The sequence below is a fragment of the Platalea leucorodia genome, assembly GCF_965183815.1.
Source record: "Platalea leucorodia genome assembly, chromosome: 3".
NCBI lineage: Eukaryota > Metazoa > Chordata > Aves > Pelecaniformes > Threskiornithidae > Platalea > Platalea leucorodia.
Window position 1 is genome coordinate 85309468 of NC_138825.1, and position 19320 is coordinate 85328787.

Here is a 19320-nt window from a genome sequence, read left to right on the forward strand (position 1 = left end):
ATCATTTTGCCTAAAAGTGGATGTGGGTGTAGTCATAGACCAGATCAGATCTCCTAAAAAATACATCTCCCTGAATTTGCATCTTTAGATGGCATTTCTTTAATTCTGCCCCTCTTACTTTAAGTCATTATTTTAGACTGATGGAGGATACAAGTTTGTGTTGCAATCTCTTTTTAAGCAAAAGTCCTCCTTTTAGCAGCAACCAGGAGCTAGGGTGCACCAGAAGAGCACTCATCTTACAAGCCCCCTGCAGAGACACAGTGGGCTGAGCAGAGATGGTACACAGAGTCCCCCCAACTTCTCTGAGCAGTGAGCTCCCCTCAGCTTAATCCTTGCTGGTAACAGTAGCCCTCAAACTGCTGCATTTTATGCTATTCCCCTATTAGACTGCTGGTGTTTGCTAGTTCTTGATCTCATTCAGTTACTGACCCTAGTGCAGATTAGTTCTTCAGAAAAGGGCAAGAGCTTAGGTTTACATATTTTTTCTTTGCTATACTCCTAGATTTATTACCATTATTATGATTATTAATTTGTACTAGTATTATATACCCAGAAGCACAGTGGTAACATTACTTTGTCCAGTTACCTGTATTTAATACTTCTTTGTTGGCAACCAGTATATACAGTGAACAGACCTGGCCCTCTTCTAATCTACTTTACATCCTCAGATAGCCTGATTATGATAAAAGCATACTTGACTCTTAACAGTATTCCGTTTTTCTCTTTTTGCAGCAAAAGCAGAATTTGAAAAACAAATTGTGGGAAGTGTAAATAATATAAATCAATTCTATTAGTAAGAACTCCAGCTGTGTTCTCTTTGTAGCTTTGCTTATTTAAAAAAAAAAATTCCTGCATCTATTTAATTACCTCCGAGTACTGATTTTGGGAACCCCACCCCCCACCTTTCTTATCAGAGTAGACACTTGTAGTGTCTACTTGTCAGGCCCTTCAAAGGGCCTGAGTTTTGTATAAACTTTTCTTATTTAAAAAAAGAAACTTTACTTATCAATATTTTAGAATGTTTTTTCAATGTTTTGGATATTCCCAGCAATTCCATCCATCTCTAGCTAACTCATTATTTTATATTTCCCGGTTTCATCCTTCTTGCTCAGAATACTCATCAAAGAAGCTGATTCTGCAGTATCCCCAAAGCCTTTTAAAAATAGTATCATCATCTTGATTCCCACCTCTCTTCAGGTTTCTCTGCAGATTGTAATAAACATGTTCATGATCCTTTCATTCATGTTTTCACTATGCCTTACACTCTTGGATATAGTCTTATCTAGATGGTTTGCCAGTTCTAAGACTCTTAGATATTTTGGTGGTTGTGTTGCTGTTGGTGTTATCTGCTTTTCAATTCCTCATTGGTTGTCTCTGCATTCTGACTTCTTAAGCAACTGTTTTGTTTGTAGTAAATCATATGAATTATGCACAAAGGGTTTAATACCTTTTACCTTTTAGAAGGTGAGAAATTTCTGCATTACTTTTCATAACACACCAGTTGTCTTATACACACTGTAGCCTGTTTTCCAGTTTTATTCCACTGCTACTTCTAAGTGTAAGGAGCTGTTCTTCTTTTTCCTATTAATACTGATCTAAAAGGTCTTAAATCTTACTTTTAATGTTTTCTTTCCTGTATAGTATTTTTCTTCCAATTTCCCTGTTCTTCTGCAGAAGTCCTCGCTCCCCACCCTGTCTGACAGATAACTTCACTGTCTCTAAAAGGTCACCACACTCATTCTTCAAGGTGTGGATGTTACTGCAGGAAATGAATATTTCTCAGTCATTTTTGAGTTGTAGGACAGTACTTTCATTCTAAATGTATAGCTAGAAAGCTGAGGCCCAGGGAGATGAGGCAACTACCCTGAGGTTGGAAGGACATTCTGTGACACAAACCTGCAGTAAGTGCCCTACCACTGGGCTATGCCTCCTCTTTTCACAAAACTTTGTTTCTGCAAAAGGTTTTGATACAATCATGGATTTCAGCCAGGTTTTGAAGGTCATTTTGTATTCTTTGCAGTTCTATCTACTTTGCAGTCCACTGCTTTTGCATTTTCTCACACAACCTATGGAATATTTTCTATCTGAGGTTATTATTTTCACTAAACCCTGGATATTCACCAACTTTATTTGTCATACCAGATCTACTTCCTAGGGCTACATCCAGAACAGCTTCTGATCTTGCTTTCTGTACAAACCGAGGGAGAAGACAGTCGTATGTGCTATCCTTCAGGAGCAAGCACCCTTCTTTAGCAATTCTAATACTGCTATGTCAGTCAATGTCAGTATACTTGAGATCCCCCATGAATGGTGGTTTAGCCCTTTTTCACAAGCCTTTCTTATCTGCTTTCCTTCCTGGTGTGCTTTCTTATCCTGCCCTCAAGCTTTACAGCAGGTTACTGTGATTTTACTTTACACATTTTTATTTTTCATTTAAATCCAAATGGACTTGACTACGGAAGTCAACGGGTGGGTGTAATTCTTGGTTCAGACATTTATGCTCTCCTTTGATCATATCATCATCTAGCAGCATCTCTTATTAAATCTAACTTTCTGTTTAGGTGATATATTAAAATACCATTCAGCCAGGTTTTCCTCTATCACAGGGCACATTTCTGCTACTTTATCATTAATGTAACATGGCTAGACATAGAATACAACTTTTTTCCCTAACAATTTCTGTCTGCTAAACATTTTTCTTGGATCCTTTTATAATCTCTTCAGGCTTTTTGTATTTTATATGTGCATGCACAGATCCCTATCCATTTTCAAGTCAGTTGCTTCTACCACAAACTCTTTCATAAAAACCTTGGGGCAAGTAATAATGCTTTCTGAAATAACTCCATTTATCAATCTATCTGTTGCTCCCTTGGTGAATTTAATTGTTGTTCCCTGCTGCTCAGTTGACTAGGTAATATAGCTATGCTCTGCACATATAGAACAATACGCTTAATAAACCCAAAGATAAAGTCAGGGAAATTATTTGAAAACATGAAGGCTAGTGTCAAAACAACAGACTCATATTTTTGCAACACTGATGGCAAATTTTAGTTTATTGATTTTTTTTTCTTCTTTTATTTCTTGAACAGTGTAGCAATATATATTTCTTAAATATCTCTTGATGACAAATGATTAACTATGTTGGCTACTAGGTTATAAAAGCTATTGAAGAAGGCTATCGTTTGCCAGCACCCATGGACTGCCCAGCAGGACTACACCAGCTGATGCTAGATTGTTGGCAGAAAGAACGTGGTGAAAGGCCAAAGTTTGAGCAGATAGTTGGTATTCTGGACAAAATGATTAGAAACCCAAACAGCTTGAAAACCCCACTGGGAACCTGTAGCAGGTAAGAAAAGCTTTAGTATGCATTCATATGATGGTGCACGTGACTGAGTTCTGGATGTTCTGCTTGGTGGCTGGTTTTGGTTCACACTTACTCCATGTGTCCTTCAGTTCCTCCTTCCTCCTGTTCCCTGTTCTTCCCTTCCCTCATTTGCCCTTCTTTTTTACCATGCTGAACAAAGCCGAAAAGGACTTTCTTAAAAACTAGCCAAAATAAAGAAAGTAAATATCACGGAACTAATACACTTCTCAGTAAACTACTGCCTGCTCGTCACTCTTTCCACACTCTCACCACTAGCAGTCTTTGTTTTCCTTGTTTCTTAAAATTATGAAGTCTGGAGGGCAAGGATCATCATCTACTGTAGTTTTATATGATGCATCCCTTGCCCTAGGAACTGCTACAGTAGAAATAGTAATTAATAATACTCATGCTTGGCCAATGTACTTTGACATTGCTACACTCTAGATTTTTATCTTTCATTTTCTGGCTTTAACTCCTTTCAGTGACTGCATCTCATTGTGTTTCATGGTGTAGCTTTTAATGGCTTCTTCATAATTTTCAGGTGAATTATTTAATCGTAATCTTTTCATCTGCTAGCTAGATCACTACACTAGGGAATCAACTGGCCTGTGTTCTGCTCCCGGTTCTTCTACTGACTGATTTGCTATGTGACCTTAAGCAACTTACTTTGTGTCTCTGATCTTTTCTTGTCTTTGTTTTGTCGCATCCAATTGAATAATGGGAATAGCTACTACTATATTTTCTAAGATGCTTAAAAGAATAGCATCTTTATTTTACTCAGCAACTTTAGTTGCAGCTGCTGTCATGCTAGGTAATAAGGTTGATTTTCTGTTGGTAATAGTCCATTAGGCTGATTTTGCTCACTCTGACCTTTCGTCTTTTATGTGAATAAGCTTAGGAAATATTGTGAGCTACAGAGTAGTCAAGAGCTATTCGCGGACTAATCTAAGCTGTGTATAAAGGCCTATTGTTTCTACTCTTGACATTTTTAATACCCCGAACTTATTTGACTCTCACCTTGATAAATACTCCCTGATGTTTTACTCTCTTTGGAAACAACTTACTTTCCTTTTTCCTTCTCCGTAGACCAATTAGCCCTCTTCTGGACCAGAACACTCCCGATTTTACCACTTTCTGCTCCGTAGGCGAATGGTTACAAGCTATTAAGATGGAAAGATATAAGGATAATTTCACAGCAGCAGGCTACAACTCTCTTGAATCAGTTGCCAGGATGACTATTGAGTAAGTTAGTACTGGGCATGTTTAACTTGCATTTAGGGAATTTCTAGGTAAAATAATACACAATGTTCAAGTCCAAAACTTTACCCTGAGTACAAACATGGTACTTGGGGTTAAGCCAGCCGGTTTAGCAGCTGATGATGTTGTACTAGAGCATCCCATGAAAGGGCAAATACCCTGCTACCTATGTGTAGCATCATTTTTTTCCCTGCTTTTGAGACCAATTGAAATAACACCAGGGGGCTAGAATTTGAGGGAGAATGTGACCCATTTCAAAATATGTATGTATAGGAAAAGAACCACTTTGCCTCCACTACATAATTGGTACCTTTTTCCAGATATGTACTAGGAAGATGTGGAATTTTCTTCTAATTGGCTGGGGGCTGTCTGTGTCCTGCAAGAAATGACTTTGCACCAGGATAAAAGTCTATAGAAGCAAAACAAGTTTCTGAAGGCAAGCATGGCCTGTATTGGTGCTGCCATCTTAAACAGGTCTTCTTGGCATCCCACAAACAACGTTCTTGTCCTGGTGGTTGCCAAACACACGTAATTCCTCTTACAGAGAGCAGTGTTTTTCTAAACAAGTTTTTAAACAATATTCTCAAGTTTGCAACCCTACTTTTATCTGCCTGGTATCACTAGGGGTCTCTGCCTATAGCTTGGGAGCTGTCATCAGAGCCCACAAGCTTCTACTAGGTCAGTAGCACTAGTAATAGTGGAATTGAAACAGCTGCTCCTCTTTCATTTGCATGATGGGTATGGGTCAATATGCAAAGGGTTTCTCTAGGCATCTCTTTAAGCAGAATGTGATCCCCAAAATCTTGTATTTATACATAACTTTGTCCTGAAAGCCACCCAAAGTATTTTACAAGAGAAGTGTTTCTTTCTTCGGGTGTCCTTAAAAGCCACAATAAAAGATTATCATAGTGCAAAACATACTGGCCTCATTCTCAGATGTGGAGTCACATGCAGTGTAATTACATGACGCTTACCATGTAATTGCACTCCTTGCTGAGAAGCTGAACAGCGCCTATATGAACTTCACAGTACTGAGCTGAGGTTCCAGTGCAGCTTCAATGTTAGAAACCTGTAGCTCAGACCACTACGTAGCTTTGACTCACAGTTGAATACCATACAATAGCAGTCTAAGTTGAAAAATTAACAATGTACGCATTTATCTTCCCCAGGGATGTGATGAGTTTAGGGATCACGTTGGTTGGTCATCAAAAGAAAATCATGAGCAGCATTCAGACTATGAGAGCACAAATGCTACATTTACACGGCACTGGCATCCAAGTGTGATAGACATTTCTCCCTTATGAGGGAGGTGACAGACTGAGAGAACAGCACTGGCCTTCAGTATATATGAAGTGCTGCTAGAAGACACTTGATTTCCTGGGTCCTTCCTGCAGTGAATAGAAGAGCTACAAGAAGCACCTACAGACTTGAACTCCTAAGTGCCACCAGAATTTATGAAAAGGGAATTAGGATCCACCAGTGGTGGCAAGGAAAACAGCAGTGACAATAAACAAAGTACTACCTGAATAAACATACAAACACCTTGAGCTCTCTAACCTCCTTTTTATCTAATAGACTTTTTAAATGTACATACAAATTTAAAAAAGAATATATTTGTCAGATAAAATCATGATATTATTGTTGAATTCAACAAAATATTTTCCTTAAATCTGTGATTTCTGAATCTTTTTTTAATAATTTGTGTTTATTCTTCATAAAGACTTTCTTTTAGTATGATGTTTATATCTTTGGACATTTTTAGTGCTAATTCTATGACACATTACTACACTGGGTACCTCTGAAGGATTATTTGAGTTCCTAGAGATTTAAGAAGCATGACCAAGCAATGTATATCTGTCCGAACTTTGGTATCCTTTTGTGCCATTTACTTTTGTTAAATCAGCACCGTATTGACATGGCTAGCTAATTGGCAGGGAGTTAGGAAAATGCAAGTTGCCAAGAGCTCTGATATTTTTTAAAGAATTTTTTAAGGTTACACATATACTATCTTTTAAAAGAAAATAAAAGAGAAAAAAAAATAAAAGAAAAAAGAAAAGCAATAATGACCCCTAAGTAGTTCTAGGCACTTTTAGCAAATTGTTTGCAAGGTGATTTTAATAGACTAGAGTGAAAGTGAGATATATTATAAGATGCAGATCTACAACTGTAAACCTGCTGAGATATTACATTGAATGGACAAGTGATTGTAGGAGTGTCTCAGAACATGGGTGCAGTTCTCCAGTGTTACCTAAACCATTTAATCTGAGCACATCACATTTTTTTTCAATACTCTGCTTTAGCAAACCTGAGAGAAATAGCTGGCATATATTTTATATGAGTTTAAGCCGAATGCAGTCCAGCTGTCAGAATAAGGATATAGATTTTATATGAAAACTGTAGAGCATGAGGCAAGGGGCAGTTCAAAATTTTCAAGTTTTTTACAAGCTTTTGCTGCTCTAAACAAACATGCATGTGTGTGCTCACACAGACAAAACAGTCATTCATCAGGAACACAGATGCAAGAGTAGTTGCTCAACGGAATATCTTTTTACACCATTTACTTATATATGAATTTTGTTTGATTAAAATATATAACTACCACAAGCAATAATGAACAGTGTCTTTACAGATATTGCAGGAATGTATATGAACCAGAGAGAAATGCTTTAAAAAAAAATCTGAAAATTGTGAACTACTCCAGCAATGAAATGCTGTACTTCCAAAGAGAATTGGGCTGCTTCTATTGATTTTGATAGAGAAAGATCCCAGGGATCAGTCATAAATTGGTCTTGTTTGATTATGTGGGCATCCACACAAAAAAACTAAAAAGAGAAGAAAAACCCTGTAAATGTTCCTTTGTAAAACTTGTAAATTTTATTTATACTGTCTTGTTTTGTACACACATTTATGTGTAGTGAGCTCTGAATACATTGAAAATGCACTATATTTTTCTATTTTACTTGCAGAGCATCACAAACAAACACGTATATTCAGTGCTACATAATGTGTTTTCCCACATTTAGGACCAAAGATAGTTATCAGAAACTTAAATGCATCATTTTCCCCCTCCTTTTTCCTCCCCCTTTTTAAATCACTGTACAGTGTTATATTTGTCATTTTATTTATTTGTTTCATTAGAAAAATCAGTTTGGTTATACTAATTCCCCCCTCCACCTTTGTTGAAGAAAATCTGTAAAAAGCTTTTAACTAGCATAATCCCGTTACATAGACACTTCCATTTGTAATCTTTGTAATAGACTGTAAATATATTTTTGGAACTATAATGCAATGTGCATAAGGTTTATTTTTCAGTGTCCATATATGATTGTTTATACAATTCACAGCACTTTACAGTCATGCTGAGAAGCCTAATTTATTGCCTGGATTTGGGCAGAGTAAGAAAAAAAGGTGAATATTCTTATTTCCTCTTAGATTGTCATTCAGTAGAAATGAAGTTATTTTCATGTATGCAGCTCAAGATGGTTTTTTAACTATTAAAATTAATTTTCTAGAAATGCTGTAGAAGTAAGACACAGAGTAGACTGCATGCCCAATATTGAAATTAGTACACGCAAGCACTCGACCAAGGCACTTCCAAGCTGTTGGAACACTCTTAATTAATAAACATCTATTTTGTGTTATGACAAATGCTAAGTGCCTCACTACTGGGGTGAGCATCTGTGGGCAACTGCACAGGGTGCTTTCAGTTTTGCTGCTGCTTTAGGCACCCAGCTATGAATTTAGGAGTCTAAGTTCAGACACCTGCTTCCTTATAAATCTTGGCTATTGTTTCTAAGGGCTTGGTGATTAAAAGGTGTAATGCAGCAATGCTGGTATTGCTGAGAACCCACAAACCCTAAATGCAAGAGAGTTGAGGCCAGGCTTCACCTTTAGGACTTGTTCAATATTCTGATGCACAGAGGCCTCGAAGCATGTGTGGTGACATGGGCTCACACAAGTAAAAGTGAGGGCCCTAATGGTATTTCTTCCTTATTTTTCCTTCTTGATTTAAGCCATCTTCTTTGAATAGCAAATATATTTTAGCATTCATCTATATACCTTGATTGCCTTAATGTTGCCACAGATTTTTACACATTTGAAAATGGTAGAGTAGACCCAGAAAGCACAATTGCTATCAATACTCCTATTGTATCTATCTGTTCAGAACATTACTCCAATTTAGAGCACATGCATGTAAATGGATTTGTAACTGGCAGAGCAGCAACATATTGATGTTGGTTGCAGTTCCCCAGGTTCCAGGAAAACATAGTCCAGTGTAAGAAAAATAAAGTGCCAGAGAAAGTTGATGTTCATGGGAGGAACCGAAGAAAAAGTTGGGTCAGAGGGAGAATTAAAGGCTAAATGATGAAACAAAGAAATTATCTCAGTCCTGGCTTAATTTTATTGAATCTGGAAATTGTACATCACTAAACACAGATTATCAGGCTGTCAGTGAGGCTGATCTTTCTTGACTTTATCCATCTACGAGCATCTAAAAGAGGGATGCCTAAGACAAGCAGAATGAATCTCCCTCTGGGAATGCTTATCTCCATTACCTGTAGAGGGAACGCAGATGATTAGCTTAAATTAGGCATCTAATGTCTAGATAGTTAAAGGTAGGTGAGGTGATTCCTACCCTACATGTCCTTGGCTGCTACAATTTCCCCTGCAAGCTGAGTGTCGTAGAAAGGCAGCTCCTCCACTACTACTATGTCCCAGAATGTATTTAAACTGGGCTTTCTTACAGAAAGAGGTGATTTTTTTTTTATTATTCAGAGATTTGTAACAGATCATCTAAATGCTTTTTGTATATGAGTATGAATTCTTGAAAAAAACTTGTGATTGTTCTGAGGAAGACCTGCCTAGTAAATTACAGTTATTTAATATTTTAAATAATCAGAAATATTTGCTGACATACTGCTTCAGTCCAGAGGTTATGTGATCAGATATGATAGTTGCTGTTTGCAAAACCATGTTTATCTAAAGCCTTGTCATGTAAAAATCTCCAGGAGGCAAAGATGCTTAAATGTATCTCAAACTGAATGTTGCCCTTAATATCTCAATAATTGAGCTCTGTCTGTATTATTCTCCATTTAAAATGAGTTTTTTATATTTGTTTAAGCTGGAGTTTTCTGGCATCCACTGAGGGAGTTTGAAAAAATGATATTAAATTAAATTTGCTTTTCTCCACCAATAGTAATATACAGTAAATAGTTTCCACTGTTTTGAATGTTACAAAAACTATTGCTTTAATGTGGGGGATGAAGGGGTTTATTTTTGTTTTGTTGTTGGTATTTTTTTACATTTATTGGTTAGTAGTTGAAATAAAAAAAATAATAATTTGTCCTTAACTTTCTAAATAATTCATATATAGCAATTTCGAGAATGATTCAAATTCTGCGACTTTCGGGTTACTACTGAGACGGTGATCGTGTCACTACAGCCATAATACCAAGCAATGCCGAGACGCCCTGCCACAGGGGTGTGTTCAGCTGGCATTCTGTTGCCCAGTAATGGCATGAAGCAGTCCACTAGCTATGTGCGAGGAGTGAAGGCCAATTCAGCCAAAAAAGGGTCATTTCACCTTTTCAAAATATGTATGTGACATGTTAGAACTAACATATCCTTAATTCCTTACTTCCCTGCATGCAGTTAGAAACGGATATGCTCATCATATGCATTTGGTTTTTTGGTGTTTTTTGTTCATTTGTTTGTTTTATTTTAAACAAGTGACATGTAGGGTGCTTGTGGAAGAGAACAGTTTCCAGACAGGATGACAAGCCCGGTTTAAGAAAAGTACAATACAAATTCTTGCCTAACAGTAATTCTGGTAGAAAGTGCCACAGGGTTATTCAGGCAGTTGGTGCTATGATTTGCTGAGCAACTAGCACAGCAGGGTTTCTGCATGTTCAGGACATGTTAGGACTGTACTTCTGATGAATTCACTGATATGTAGAAACATGCGAATTTTTTCCCCCGCTAATTTGGAATGGTCTTGCAGGTGGCAGATTTGGGATTCACAAGAGTACTCGAAAGTCTTAGCTTCAAACTAATTTCTAGTAAAACAAGAAATTCTGGGCAACAGCCTATATTTTCTCTCCTCTTCCCTTAAGGGTTTTCAAACCTAGCCAACAATTACTTTTAAACAGAGATCTTTATTGTTTGCATAGTGCAGCCTTCTATTTACTTGGGAATAGGCAGTTCTGTAATTAAATTTCCTGCGAAAAGGATTGGGGAGGGATGGGGAGAGGGGTGGGAACACAACAGTTTGGGAAAAAAACCCACAAAAACCAAGAAAGAAAAACCCAGTCCAACAAAAGACCTGTGAAACCCAAGGTATGACTGGGCTCACCATTTTTGGAACACATTCCATATAGCAATTTGAAAAACATACCAGATTAAACCATAGGCATAAACCCTGCAACATCCTGACAAAAGAGTCATAGCAGAATGCAAGCTACATTTGTGGGAGTTTTTTCCTCTCTGGATTTGGTTTTGTGAAATTTTTAATTTAGGATAATTAACACACGCATTTAGAGAAAAGTCTGTTGGGACAGGTTAAGGACCAAAATTAGTGTGTCTATAATATCCATGAAATGCTCAGTGCAGTTTCAGGGTGGGTAAGGGTCAGGCAGCTTGAAAGTGAAAGGAATCATGTGGAGTTTATATGCTGTACAAACTGTGCAGGTTATGTCCAGTGAGATTATGAAAGGTTAAAGGTTAAAGAGGAAAACTCTTACTTTTGTACCTGGTGAAAAGTCAGAAGATGGGAGTGAATGGAAAGAGAGGGGTGTGAAGCCATTCAGAACGTGTGAGTCTAAGTCGTAGGGCTCTGCAAGACATTGCTGGCAGGGGAGTTAAAGGGTGTTGAGATTTTTTGTTTAAGTAAAGAGACACTGTTAATAAAATATACCTAATAATCTAGTGTGGAGTGGTTTCAGTACTCTGATTTTTCCTCAGGCCAGATTGGAATTTGTCAAAGAGACTAAATTGAGACAGATGGGAAAGCAACTGGTAATACGCAGTTCATTTAAGCAGACTTGAAAGAGACATGAAAGGAGAATTTTACATTAAAAGCCTGAACATAAAGCATGAACTCTGATGATATTTACTCTCAGAAGGTTTTAGACTTGTTTTCTTTAAGTCTAGGGTAATGACAGCAGATTTTAGCACTGATACTATACAAATTGGGTGAAATTAATGTCTAATTAGAGTAACCAAAAAAGAACCACAAGTCAAAAAATAGTTGATGTCTTGATAGACTTTGAAAAAGATGTGATACAGCCATGTAAAACTTCTGTAGCCAGCCAAATGAATCTTGGACAAAACAAGACATAATGCCAAGTGCCAGCAGAGCTAAATCAGGAACAGAAATTCTGTTCATCCGTGGACCAAGGCTTCTGTATTTAATTGAACCAAATAACCAATTGTAGAACTGTGCTGTTAATAATAATTAATACCAATAATGAAAAACTACAACTTAGAGGTCATCTGATGAATCATAATACGGCTAACACTGAAAAACATACTCAGTGCTTAAGCCATAGCTATGCCCAAAGACTTATGTGTGCTACTGGTATTAGAGTTCCATGACTGAGTAGTTCAAGTCGTTTATAAACTGGAGACCTTATAACCCGAAGTCTATAACTAAAGCCTTCCTCTTTGATGCCAAAAAAAAAAGGAAGGAATGCTGAGAAGTCTGTAAGGTCTATCAAGTGTGATAGAAACTATCTTCTGATTATTTCCTTAGAATTACCAAGAAAACCATGAGTTTATCTCTTACATTAATAAACAAACTTCCTGCTCCAAAGATGCCATCTCACTGAGAAGAAAAATCATCCGTTAGTTTTACTAGGACATCCAAATCTGACTTGAAAGAGGCTAGACTGAAGAATGATTGATAGAATGTATCAACATTGATCCCTCGCATTTCATGTCTGTAGGAAAATTACTCAGGCAATTTCTTGACTATCATTCAACCTGTCTTACTATGTCAGATTCCACTGGCTTCCTGAAGGGTTGCTTGTCCATTTTTAAGATGTCTGCTGGAAAACATGTTCCAATTTCCTTTCCTCAGGGACCAACCAGCTTATGCCAAGAATGCACATGTAGCTTCAGAGCAAGAAGGTGTAGGAATCTCAAATTAATTCTTTCCAGTCACAGTCGTAAATTAAATGTGTTCTCCCATTGAGGTTGCACATAGTAAATTGCATGAGAAATCTGATTTACCTGGAATAAACTTAGTGAAATCATCCAGATACCTCCTGAAGGCCACTCAGAAATGGCAGTTTTTAAGTGGTGGTTAGGATTTTGTTCAGAAAGTGAAAGAGGTGGGTCTATGGAAGTCTGTGTGCAGCTTTCACACCCTGTGAAACACTCTACTTACCAAAGTATGGAGCTTTCTGGGTAGCAGATATCCTCTGTCACTCTCACTGAAACTAGACCACAGATGCAAAATCTATGAGTCCATAAGAATTAAAAAAAAAAGAAATTAATTCTGTAACAGAATTAGGCCAAGACTTCACCATTTATTCAGTTTGGTCACTGGTGCTTCCATGTGGGGCTCAGTGAAAGAGTAAGATGGGTCCAGACAATAGAAGAGGATAATGAGATTGGGTGGAGTGAGGGGACTCTCTGGGTGTGACAGGAGAGGCTGAGAGGAGGTGGTGGACCTGTGGGTGACTTTGGGCAATCTTTGTATTTCTCTTTCAGGATCTTTGCGGTGCAGAGCCCTTGCCTTCAGCCCATTTCATCCCAGGTCTCTCTCCTGGCTCTGTTATTCAAGCAGCCCCTTAAGTCCTCCCTTATATTACTCTATACAAAATAGTAGTGCCTTCTTCCCCAGTAGCCAGTGTTTGTACGCTCATGGACTGCTGGAGAAGAAGACAGGGTTAGATTCAAATCCAGGCGAACATGCCTACAAGAAGAAATTGGGCCAGCAAGGCACTGAGAGGTATTCCTAATGAGGATTTTCCTTTAATATTACTGGGCCTCAGTACTATGGACAAGTGATTGATTGTTATTGTGGAGAGAAAGGCTGCACCCTACTATGTAACTTCCCTACACACTCCCGTTCATCCACTGCCAAAAGCAGGAAGGGAGGCGGGGAAAAGGAAAAAAAAAAAAAGCTTTCAGGCATTTCTTTGTAGTGCTCTTTTCAAGAGAAATAATTATCTCAATGTCTACGTTACCTAAACTTGTGTGAGAGACAAATCCTCTCTGATGCATCCTGCTTGCTGCCAAAAGCATCCCAGAAAGACTGTGTGCTGTCTGTTGCAAATCTCAGTCATAAGCTGCCTCATCTCCCATAAAACTGCTTGCTTAACATGGGGGTGTACATTCCAGTCTTCCAGACAGCATCTTTCCTGTGGTAGTTACTTGAGTATCACAACACCCAAGTCCCTCTGCAGGTGTCCATGTTTGTTTCGTTGTGCAGAGGTGCCTCCAGCTTTTGAGGTATATTTCCCCAGACACGAGGAGGGACACTATTTTTTGCATTATGTTCTACTTCCATTTCTCCCCAGCTGGCATTAGTCATTAATACTTACCTAGCAGCACCCATGCTTCACTGGGAGGTAAGTAAGTAGAAGATGACAATGAGGAAGGAACGTTTAGTACCCCAGCAACAACAAACACAATGTCTATCTACGACCAACAAACTATGGGTCAGGAAGATCACTCCAAGTGATCTGCACTCAAAGTGCAAAAGTCATTAGCGTTGGTCAACAAAACAAAACCAAAGTGTGTGTATGGGGGATGGTGGTGATGCTGAATACTGAAGAGCTGAATCAGCCAGGCTTACATGTGAACTGCCCAGTAACACCAATGATACAAGCTAATGGAACATGTTTGAAATAATATGCAAATCTTTCTGTTGGCAGTACAATCTAAGAGGGAGCTGAATGGCATAAACCAAAACACCTGGTGAGGGGACTATTTCAGGGCAGTGGGAGGAAACAGTTACCTTCTGTGATTTTATACTCCCCATAATGAATGGGGGAAAAGTCTCTTCTCATTCTTTTATACTATTATAAACCTATTTCTTAAGGACTTTATGAAATGTATATAGCTGGATTAATGAAAATCATATGGAAACTAATGCTTTACCTGTGTAATTCGCTTCTGATTATTTGCTGAAAAAAATGAAGATATTACCTAGAAATATTACCTGCTTTCAGTAGAGCAAAGTATCTTAATAATTGTGGAAAAGGAAAAAAATCCTTATAAAGTAAGCCTTCAAAACAGCTAATACCATTTTTACACTTGTATTTTGAAATAGGATTGTGTAAAGCTAAATTTATCTTTTCTTTTAACATCAGATGCTGTCAAGTTATTTAATTTTAAAATCCTAGTGGAATGGATATTATATATTTCATAATGCTTTTACAAGTGGTTGCATGATATTTAAGATTGAATTTTCAGGTCTAAATTAACAGCGCTTCACTTTAGATACCAGAGAAACAAAACCCACATATCTTAGCATACAGCTATGCATCTGCATGTCTGTCATTGAGCCGTCGCAGTGTACTTTTGCAAAACAGAATATTATATTTGGCAGTCCTTAGACCATAAGTTCGATTGCGTTGTTGCTATTGTTTTTGTATTTAAGGCCTTTTGGTGATGTACGCCCTTGTTAGCTAAGGTCAGTGAGGACTACTAAGCAGATGAATACGATGTAAATTGGTAGAAACTGTTTGCTGAAAGTATGGATATATCTCACAGAGGTTACATCCAGCTGTTACTGAACTCACTCTCTCTCCTTGTCTAGCATAAATGCCAGAGCAACCCAACAGACTGACTCCCCTCATGCTTATTGACAGCTGAATCATGGCTACCCACCGTTCAGGATACACAGCTGATACATACCTATCTGGCATCATTTTACCTCTGTTTCCAGGAAGGCTCACCTTATTTTTTTGTGATTTGATGAATGGCCTACTTCTTTTCTGAGAACACATGGAAATTTTACATATTTCTTGGATAAGAAAGGCATAGAAAGAGTAAGACTGACTACAGCTTTGGGCTGTGGGAAGGTGGTATAAGAAGGCCAACATCATACTTTCAACCTCTGTGTGGGAAGGGAGAGACTCTGTAGATATTCATATATTGGCAAACACTTTGAGCTGCAGCTGCTTGCCTGAAAAAAAGTTGGTTAGGCTAAGCCTAATCCAAAATTACCTCTGAAATTCCTTCCTGCACTGTACAATCTCCTCCTTTCCTGAAGCACCTTTCCCTTCCAGAAATCCCCTCCTTCTTACTCTGAAAATGGTGGTTAGACCACTTCTCCAGGAATGAGGAGACTGTTGTTCTGAGTAAAATAGAGTTTTTTCATGGAAGAGGTTGAGTGGCCTGTCATGTCCCAGAAGAGTTAATACCTTGGTCTGCAGGCACCGCACTTTCCCATATCATTCTGCCATTGCTAAATTAGATAAAATGTATATGATATCTTTGATCCTTCTTTTACACGTTTCCTGTTGAAAGGGTGAATTTAGGCATCTACTTTCAGAGAAGGTTTGGGGCTGTGAATCCCTGAAAATATTTTCCTCAGGACACATCCGGATTTACTGCTGGGATACGTGATGGCATACCCAGGACCCTCTGAGAACTAGTTCTCATTGGATTTCCCTTCTGTGGAAGTTACGGTGTGGGTGGTAACTTGCACGTGTGCTAGTTTTCTCCCATTATTGACTACAGATGTGCCCTTGGCATGCATCAGAGACTGGGTAAATGAGTACTAAATCACCATACAGATATCCCAACCAAGAACTGAAGCCCTATCCTCACCTCAGCAGGGCTTGTCAGCCAGTTTATCCACTGTCTTTGACTGGACTTCAGTTTGTCCAAACTTCTTTCTAACTCTTCCGAGGGAGATAGAGTATCTAATTCAGGCCTGGAATGACACTGGACAGCAGGGCAGCTAGAAATGAAGCATTGTGATAAGGAATAGCTAGGTCATACAGACGTAAGGAAATAATCAAATCGATTTGCCATGTGTCACACAGGGATCCTCATCTCCCATTTGTTGATGTTTCATACTTCTTTTAGCTTGCACTTGGTCTCTGCTCTGGTGAAACCAGTACTTTGCAGTGAGAAACAGAGTGCAGCCCAGAGTAAAGTCATGCCACAGTCCAAGGTATACATACACTATCTCATGAATCTCTTGATCCAGAGACCTTCATCCTGGTGCTGATCAAAAAATGTCAGGAGAGAGAGAGCCAATATAAATGTAACCTGAGGTTTTAAATACCTATGCACCTAAGTGCTATTTGTGACTACCATTTGCCTTTAGCTTTGAATAAATTCACATGTCAATCATTTTTACTAATTCAAAGACTTACTTGCCTTCAAAATAGTAAAAAGAAACTATCAGAGTCAAAAGTCTTCCTTTTGGAAAGGATTTCTCCTCAGAGTTCCTTTTTGCTGTATTCTTTTCTCACACATTCCTTGCATTACTAGGGTTTCAAAGGGCAGGTGCAAAAAAACCTAATAGAAGTGAGATTTAGCTTAGTTAATACCTTTCCTTCATGTAAAATCAGTCCCTAGGTCACTACACTAGAGACAGAAAAAAACATTCTGTCCCTTCATCAGACTATTTCTTCTAGCTTTTCCTTTTTTTTTAACTAAGCCTCAGACGTTATGGCTATTAGTATTGTCAGATCCTCTTCTCAGCTTATTGTAAAACATCTGCTCCCATTTTGTCCAGTTTGGTGACAGAGATGTATGGCATGCTACAATGTATTAATAATGCTCTTCTCTTGAATGACTATCTTCCCTTTGATTCACACTGTTAAATAATCTAATCCATGTGCTGGAATGACAGATACTACTTTGGAATCAGCTGTAAGAATATTGGTTGGTATGGCAGGGGGACATTCCTCTGCTGGTTTATTTTTCTTTAGTATTAGTGTTACATTGGCTTGTCTCAATGTCTGTAATAAATTGCTTTCCTCTCAGGAATTTTCAAATAATTTAGTTAAGAGATTACTAACCATATGTAAAATAATTTCTATTCAGTCCTGGCCTACATCCATTACTCCTAAAACTATATTGTTTTAGAGATTTCATATGGCTAGCCTGTCACTAAATGTACAGTAAAATCCACATCTTTTTCCTTACTTTTCTTTTTTAAACTTGGGGATGGCGGGGGGGAGGTGGTTGGCAACACAAGTAACATAAACACTGTCTTGGGGTGCCTAATATCATGTAATGACTGAGGCAAGTCAGTTAAAATGTTTTAATAGATTCTTCATCAATACTGAGAGCTTCTGAGAATATCAGTTAGGCTCAAGGAGAGTCTACTTTATTAGTTTACATGCTAGAATTTAACTACCACATGTATGCTTTTTTAATTAAGCAGAGTTTAAATTGAACACACCCATTCCACCCTTTTCCTGCTTCTCTGTTTTAAAGAATTATCTACATCTTCTCACAGTCGTTAATTTTATACCCAAACACCCTTCTGAAAAACTGCACCTCATTCATTTATTTCCTTTATTTCCAATAATTGTCAAGTATAACCCTGTGGCTCATTCAGATCCAACATGAAACACAACTACATTTCCTTCATATTAGAGGTGTTTGCTTGGGAATCTTTGGGTTTATTGATGTTTACCTAGCTAGTCGATGAGAATTTTTGTCAAGTAGTGGTGTATACATGGCAATGACAATGATAGTGTAATTTGCCTCTATTACTTCCTGATATCAGGATTCTGCTGCACTGCCAATTTCATATCTGTTGTTATTATTTGTTTGACAGAATCAAAAACATGCCAGGTGCTTTGCAAAACAGAGAACAAGAAAAATCCCTTTCCAGAAGAGATGACAGCCTGAATAGAAATGACATAATGGCAGGAGACAAAGGAAGCAGAAAGGGGAAGCAAAACAAGAGTTATAACCATAAGATCATGAGATTGGTTTGGAGGCACAGTGAACGCTATGAGGCATTTTTTTAAAGCGCATAAGGACTGTAGTTGGTATTAGAGAATGGAAATGTAGAAAAGAAGCATGGAAAGGAATGGAGAAGAAGGGAGGAACAGACTGGCAACAGGAGGAAGAGTAAACAGAGGTGTGTGGGAGAGGCCAGAACACACACCTGACAAACTGAGGATTATGACTAATGCCAAGAATGAAAGACCACCTCTGAAGAGCATGATGATTACAGGAGGATGGCGAAGCAGGACATGGCGATGCTGCTAGGGAGAGAAGAGCCAGCAAAGCTGCCCTGGAAGCCTGCCCTGGAAGCTCCTCACACTAATATAACCCTGCTTCCCCATCTTCTTTCTAGCTCCCCTCTTATACACAAAATATGTATATAGAAGAGCAAAGGAGAAGGAGAAGCAGCTAAATCAAACATTTCCAAAGATCCTGCTGGGGAAGAAGTTTAAGCTGGGATGATACAGATTTACTCCTACTGCTGCTGCTGTTGGTAGCAAGTGGCAGAGAGCATCCTGTTAGCTTTTCTCATGCAGACAAATCAATGGGAGTCTTTGCCACTACTTACAAATAGGCCTTGCTGAGAAATACTCAGCAAAATCATAATACTCCAGACAATCCAGGACATTTTAAACTTTCCCTTCATTTTAGATCAGAAAGAAGCAGAAATGATAATATACACAGTGAAATGGAAACAGGAAAGAAAAATATTTGATCAGTTTCCTTTAAAACTGAAAATAATAATTTCAGTATTACAGAAAAATATG

General features: G+C 38.2%; 1 protein-coding gene across 4 annotated transcripts in view; it reads left to right on the plus strand.

The window, feature by feature from the left end:
* EPHA7 (EPH receptor A7) overlaps positions 1-18573 on the plus strand; it is a gene marked incomplete at both ends in the record, with an annotated part of 170756 nt that extends 152183 nt beyond the window's left edge. For 2 of the 4 annotated variants that reach the window (XM_082305527.1, XM_082305528.1), the window contains 3 exons: positions 3153-3346; positions 4451-4606; positions 5791-5905. In XM_082305527.1, the coding sequence (XP_082161653.1) occupies positions 3153-3346; positions 4451-4606; positions 5791-5905 (465 nt within the window). Of the gene's footprint in view, positions 1-3152; positions 3347-4450; positions 4607-5790; positions 5906-18377 lie in introns of those variants that run through there. The other 2 variants (XM_082305526.1, XM_082305529.1) reach the window with 2 other exon arrangements.
* Positions 18574-19320: the final 747 nt, after the last annotated feature.